General features: G+C 31.6%; 1 protein-coding gene across 1 annotated transcript; it reads left to right on the top strand.

Moving 5' to 3' along the window:
- Positions 1 to 1,155: 1,155 nt before the first annotated feature.
- LOC106774666 (double-stranded RNA-binding protein 1-like) lies at positions 1,156 to 4,440 on the top strand. The gene is made up of 6 exons (XM_022786843.1): positions 1,156 to 1,366; positions 1,817 to 1,918; positions 2,660 to 2,886; positions 3,383 to 3,602; positions 4,020 to 4,130; positions 4,211 to 4,440. Exons 1-6 carry the CDS (start codon positions 1,156 to 1,158, stop codon positions 4,294 to 4,296), a joined length of 957 nt encoding a protein of 318 aa, XP_022642564.1. The 3' UTR covers positions 4,297 to 4,440.
- Positions 4,441 to 7,046: the final 2,606 nt, after the last annotated feature.

Genomic DNA, 7,046 nt, shown 5'->3' with positions numbered 1-7,046 from the left:
TAGATATATACTTCATCATAAGATGAGGTATTTGTTAAGCTCATGGCATTTTCTAGTCAAGTAAACACTTATTTGACTTTTGTATCTTTCTAGACAAATAACATTTAACTTGTTTAAGCTTTCTAACACATTTTAATAATTAAGTCTTTTAATATGTTTTGTCAAAGACATTGTCTTGACCTATTTCGTTACAACACGGAACGTTGTTCATCCGCACATCTACACCAGACATTCATCGACTCCAAAATACATATTCCTTTATATATGTTTGTTTACATTTCATTTAAAATTATTAGTGCAGTGTATATGAACATAGAAATTGGAGATCTATATCTACGGTTGCGTATATAAACCTTTAAGTTAAAAGTAGAGTGAAAGGTTAAGAGTAAAAATAAATTATTCTACTTACTCCAAAAATATATAAAACTTTATATATATATATATATATATATATATATATATATATGTTTTTTTTTAATAAAGATAAATAAAACTATGGTTTTTAATTAGAAATATGTATTTTACAGTACACAAGTGAAATAAACTTTCTAACACTTTTTTCAAAACTAAAAGGCCAAATTTCTAAATATAGGCTTTTTTTAGTGTATATGTTTTAATTAAACAACAGTAACAATCCCTTTTGAGAAACATGTTTTCAAATTGTCTTCTAATTCAAAGTAAAAAAGGAGACCATACATTCCACATGATTTTCTAAGCAAACAACACAAAATAAACAACCAACCAACAATCACTCTCCTTCATGCAGGAAGCATTTCTTCTTAGAGAATCTAATCAAACACAAAATATTAGGATAAGATAAAACAAACTTATCATATAATCGTCCTTTAAAGTTTGAGATTAATTTTACTTAAAATTGATTATATATGATAAGTGACTAAAGTGTTAATGCACTTGTTAACATATATTGATCCTTAGGTTTCACATGCCTAGCAAACTTCATTGTCTTTTACAATAATTTTCTTAGAAGCTATTCCTAATTTGATTTCTTTTAATTGATTTTAAAAGTCCTTTATGCATAGGTTTTAAACTGAATTTGATTTTACTTAAAACTAATCCAATCATCAACATTATTTCTTCCTCTCATATATGTATTACTCGATGAGAATTTATCTTTTCTTGTGTGTGAAAGTGACAATGTACAAGACAAAGTTACAAGAGCTTTGCCACAAGAGAAAATGGGGTTTGCCAAGGTACTCTGCCATGAAAGATGGTCCAGATCATATACCAAGCTTTAAGGCTTCTGTTCATGTCAATGGTCTCATCTTCACTTCTTCCAGTGCCTCTAGTTCCCTTAAAGAAGCTAAAAACAAAGCTGCCATGGTTGCTTTCCTCAGCTTCTGTTCTGGTACCCCACGTCTTTTCCTTTCTTGCTTTTGTTGGTTTCTTTAGAAAGTTAGTTTCTTTACTGTTTTTTCTTATTGAAGATGAAGGTCTTGAAGTAGGGAATTCCTGTTTGATAAGTAGACTATAAGTTGCAGTTGAGTTTAAGTTAGCACTGACAATGAATTTTTTTTCTAACCTTAATTGTTTTCATAATAAACAAATAGAATTTAAGTATGAAATTTGGCATCCTATCTTTTATTCTAAAACTATTTAAATCAATGCTGTCAAAAAAAACTTTTGTTTAGTTCTCATTCTTAATATCATGCCTTGTAATAAGAAAATGATGCAGAAAACAATACCATGGTAGAAACTGGTAATGTTACATCAAGTTCATATCATAGGGTAAAATTTGTTGACCTAATTTTATACAATTGTGCACCAATTAATTTTGTTCTTTATTATGACCGTTTAGGATCTTCAACACAAACTTCTGAACAGGATACAAAAGAGCAAATTAGAGCAGTGAAACCTCAGGGCAGTTCAATTCCAGCACAATCTTCAGTCATTATAGACGGTGAATGATGACTTTCCTCCTTACTTTTTGAGCTTAGTTTGCAAGCTCTGCTGTATATGGATTTTAATGATTTAATAAAGAAAAACAATACTTTACTTTTATTTTCCTTCTAGTTCCATTTTAATGAACAATATATTAACATCAGCCCCTCAAAACCTGGTTGGATTCTCTTTTATGCAATCATTCTAGCTTTGTGAATTGGGAAAGCTGTAAGGTGTAAATCACATACTAGATTAGTTTTAGAAATGTATCCTACACATTTCCCTGTTGTACTTTATAAGTTAAATCTCATATTTCCATGTCAAACATTTTGAGTAGATTTGTTACTAGATCTTCTTCACTCAACGAAGGTCAAATGAATCCAATGCATTCTTGTCTGTGTATATCTACTGCAAATCACTTATGTCAATCCTAATGTCTGGTATTTTAAAAGTTATTTTTATCTTTATTTCAATGTTATTGTTATCTTTATCTCAATGAACAAACACTTTCACTGACTTTCAGAGTCATAACTACAACAATAGTTTGTACATATATTCAAAGAAACTACTGATAAACTTATTCTAACGGTAAACTCAAGTTTATTGTATTCCGGTGGAATCTTCAGAAGTTGTTTGTTGACTTCCTTATATTTTATTCACTACTTATTAGCATATCTGTGAGTGATAGTTATACTATGATTGTTACCATTTTCTGTTTCCATTTCATCTTCTAACAACATCACTCAACACAATTCTCTAGATATGGACTGTATTCACAGAATTCAGTTGCAGAACAATGCTCGAATGAACAATCTTGATCCACCTGTGTTTGCATGTAAAACTGAGAAGCTGCCTCCTGCCAATGACTTTAAGGCCACATTGCTAGTTGATGGGCATTCTATTGAAAGTCCTTCAGTTACCAACACTATAAAAGAGACAGAGCGGGCTTCTGGTTTAATGTCATTATCACCTGACATCTTTGAGAAGGTAACTATCCTTATAATTTCTAACATTGTTACTAACTAAGAAGAATGTTGGAGAAAACATTTCTGAAGACCTGTTTAGTTCAGTTACCAAAAGTGAACTCTGTTTAAGTATTTTTTGTGAAGCTACAGTTTTAAAACTTACTATGACCTAGAAATACTTTATACTGATGTTAAACTGCCATCTTAATTCCTATTATTTTATACTGATGTTTTTCTGGTAAAATATAGAATGTCTTGGTAAGTTTCTTTTTTCTTATCTTTTAGTTTAAGAATAGTTGCTGGATCTCTATATTATATGTAATATTTGAATGTTTACTTATCATTCGGTGTGAAGAATAGTTTATCTGTTTAAATAGATGATAGCATGATATATTAACAACAGTAGATCAACTTCATTCAAAGGTCAAATGGTTTGGTGTGTTCACCTGTATGTTCGTGTGTTCTGTTTTCATTAAAAATTGCTATAATTGAATATGAATTTGTATCCTCTTATTCAGGGTGAGTCTGATTCATTCAAGACTTCAATAATGAAATTAACTGTGAGAGAAGGCATTCACAAACCAACATATAAAACTGTGCAGGCTGGATGTCCCTACATGCCAACTTTCTTCTCTACCTTGGAAGTAGAGGGTGTGGAATTTCATGGAAAGGGATGTAGATCCAAGAGAGAGGCAGAAGAGGATGCTGCAAAGATTGCTTACATTGTCTTAAAAAAGTGTAAGTTCATTGTCCCTCATCATTGGTACACATCCCCAATTTTGCTTCCATACATAAGAAACACTGAGGAAATTTTGCTTGTGTATTTTGAATGAGTGAACTTAAATCATGACTTCTACTTAAAGCATGGCATCTACTTAAACCATGACATCTCAAATGTTGGATGATGGTTATTGATCAATTATACTATATTGTGAAGTTCTAATATAAATTTTGCAACAATTAAATGACCATGTAGAGACTCTCCCACTCACAGTTTCTAATGTTTTACTACCAGTGATGTGTACCTGAATGATGTCTAAATAATTCTAAGCTGGTTTAAGGAATCCTTCTTAAGTGGCTTAGGATGAGAAAATAATTAAATAAAGGAAACATAATGTTGGGCTCATTATGTATGCTGTGTTATGCTATGCGCAGGTGGACTCAGTATGTATGCTGTTTTCTCACCTTCTCCAATAGAGCATAAAGCAGTACAATCAATTCTTGGCTCGGATATTTTCAAATGCATTCAGAATCTCAAACTTGAAGGTCTGTTTCTTTCATCTTTTGTAACATAAAGTAAGCTATGTGCATGAAAATCTGTTCTAACATATAACTTTTGGTCCTAGATTTGAATGACACATTATATGAAAATGTTAAAGTTGCAAACGAGGAGGAACAAAAGTCATCTTTCATGCAGTCACCTTACGAATAGATGAACAACAGGAGCTCATCATCTGTAAACCAGCATTCAGTTCTTCCCCAAAATCATCTCCATTTCACAGATTGATGTTGATGTATGCCTGTAAATTTTTAAGTCTTTGCAATACTACCTATTAGTGACAATAAGTAGGTTGTGTGAGACTGAGACAGGAATTCCCAAATGACATAAGATCTTTTATTTTAGTGAAAAGCTTGAAGGCTTTGCTGAGTACCTAAACTACTTGATATTAAAAATATCTTACGCATAAATAAAACTCATGTTGACTTAGGATATGTTTGGAAAACTTTAAGGAGAGAAAAATAAGAAGGAAAAAAATATTAAATGAACTACTGATGTATCAAAGTTAGCTGAAAAAAAAATGAGTGACAAACAGCAGCAGTTAAGAGAAAAGAAAGGATGGGAGAGGATGAGAGTCAAAGCTCCCTCAAGCAAGACAAACTCTATGCTTCAATTTATAATTATGATCCTCCAAAAAGATACATCTTCATCACTACATCATTTCTCTTAACAGAAATGCACACATTACACTCCATGCAACCAAAATTCCTCTTTCTACCCTTTCTAACTTTCACAAAAGACAACACAAATCTATTAACTAGATTTGGGCTTGAAATTTCGTTGATAAGTCTAAAATGGCTTATCCCACTTCAAGGCATGCGTCCTATCAATGTCACCCTCTATAAAATTAGCATTGTTCTCAAGGATAAATTCTGGAAAGCAGGAGCAAATAGAATTAGGAAATTCCCGAGTAGCCTCTTCTACAGAGAGTGCCGCAACACTAGCCACTTATCAGAACCTGCTGCTGCCTTTCATGAACTGCTAGCACTGCTTCTGGCAGGCAACTCAGACTGCTTGAAAAATGAGGCCAGGGGGCAAGTTGGTGGCCTGGATTCCCATGGTGACAGATTGTCTTACTTGAGAGATATATGCAAAACAGGATGAACATGATCTACTTGAATGAAATATATAACTCTTGAATAGGCGACAATCAAAGAGAAATTAGAATTGAATCAAATCATGAAGCAAGCTTTAAGCACATACTTATATTCTAAACGGGTCCAATTAGAGAGAACGACTCATCTAAACCAGAAAAGAAAAAGTTCATGACATACAATGCACATTTAAAGGTATTTTTTTCTTTTTAAATATAGAGTTTAGAAGTATATAACGAGAAAAATTCCCTATTTAAATTTATACTGTGTATAAATACTAACATAGTTAATCCTCGTTAATCCTAAGGCATAGAAACTTAAAACAACTTGAGATAGAAATGGATTTTACTAGTACCATACAAATCTGCACATAATTGGAATTTGCTTCTGAGTACAAGACGAAATACATGTTTCAAAGAATGTTGTTACTTCGGTCATGAGAAATATCAATGAACTAAACAAAATTCAAATATCTCATTTTACCATAACCATTGCTAAAAGACAAGAAAAGGCAACTACACAGGTTGTACCAAAAAAGGGACCATCACATCAAAATAAGCAGCAATACAAGTTAGCAATCTACACATTCTGTTCTATTAGCTGGATTTAGGAACTCTGTTCTATAATGGCAAAAAAGGATTCTTGGTCTTCATTTACATAAAAGGACACTATGGTTCAGCTTTGACTCCAATATTTTGAACTTTATAACCTAATTTTTCTGCTTTAAGCTTGGCAACCACTCTTTCAAGCCTCCCAATCCGGCTTTCAAGATCAGAAGATATTTCTTCTTCCACATCATTAAAATTTTATTGTTTTAATTTTTAATAATTTTCTTACAAAGTTACAGTTATTTCATATCTATTCAATTAATTAGAAGAATGTATTTTGCAGTAGACAAGTGAAATCAACATTCTAACTCTTTTTAACAAGGACAATGATATTTTGACAACACTTTTGGACAACTTTTTTTACAACGGGACACGTGTCATCATTTTATTGGTCTATTTGAATTTATGTTTGAAAAATATTTAAAACAGAATAATCACAAGCTGCCACGTATGTGTTGTCAAAAAGTTGTTAAAAAAGTGTTGTTAAAAGAAGTTTTTCCTTTTAACAAATCTAAAAGGCCAAATTTCTAAAAACAGGCCTTTTTTTAATGTATATGTTTTAATTAAACAACAGTAACAATCCCTTTTAAAAACAGATGTTTTCAAATTTTCTTCGAATTCAAAGTAAAAAAAAAAAAGACCACACATTCCACATGGTTTTCTAAGCAAGCAGTAGAAAGTAAACTTTAGACTGAAACCAACCAACAATCACCTCCTTCATGCACAAAGCATTTATTCTCAGAGAATCCAATCAAAGACAATATATTAAGATAAGAAAAAAAAATCTTATCATATAATCATCCTTTAAAGTTTGAGATTAATTTTACTTAATTTGATCATATATGATAAGTGAATAAAGTGTTAATCCACATTTTAAAATAGGTTTAAATCCTTTTTTGGTCCCTAAGTTATAAGTTGATGTTCAGTTTAGTCCTCGCTTTTAAAAATGTCAACCTTTGGTCCCGAAGTTATAAAAAATGTATCAAATCAGTCCTAGCCGTTAACGAAATCAATGAAATATGTACCAAGTTGTCATCCAGATATGGAGATTTTGCAACCTTCAAAGAGCCCACAAGTATGAAAGAATATAGATGAGACTGATTTGATACATATTTCATTGATTTCTTTAACGGCTGGGACTGATTTGATACATTTTTTATAACTTAGGGACCAAAGATTGACATTTTTAAAACCGGGGAAT

The sequence above is a fragment of the Vigna radiata genome, chromosome 10 (assembly GCF_000741045.1).
Source record: "Vigna radiata var. radiata cultivar VC1973A chromosome 10, Vradiata_ver6, whole genome shotgun sequence".
In the NCBI taxonomy this organism is placed as follows: domain Eukaryota; kingdom Viridiplantae; phylum Streptophyta; class Magnoliopsida; order Fabales; family Fabaceae; genus Vigna; species Vigna radiata.
The sequence above is the reverse complement of the archived record's forward strand: the minus strand, read 5'-3'. Positions and strand labels throughout refer to the sequence as shown.

Coding starts and splice junctions, on each gene's coding strand:
- LOC106774666 (XM_022786843.1), top strand. CDS start 1,156: ATGTACAAGACAAAGTTACAAGAGCTTTGCCACAAGAGAAAATGGGGT. Junction 2,887..3,382: donor CACCTGACATCTTTGAGAAG/GTAACTATCCTT, acceptor CCTCTTATTCAG/GGTGAGTCTGATTCATTCAA. Junction 4,131..4,210: donor TCAGAATCTCAAACTTGAAG/GTCTGTTTCTTT, acceptor TTTTGGTCCTAG/ATTTGAATGACACATTATAT.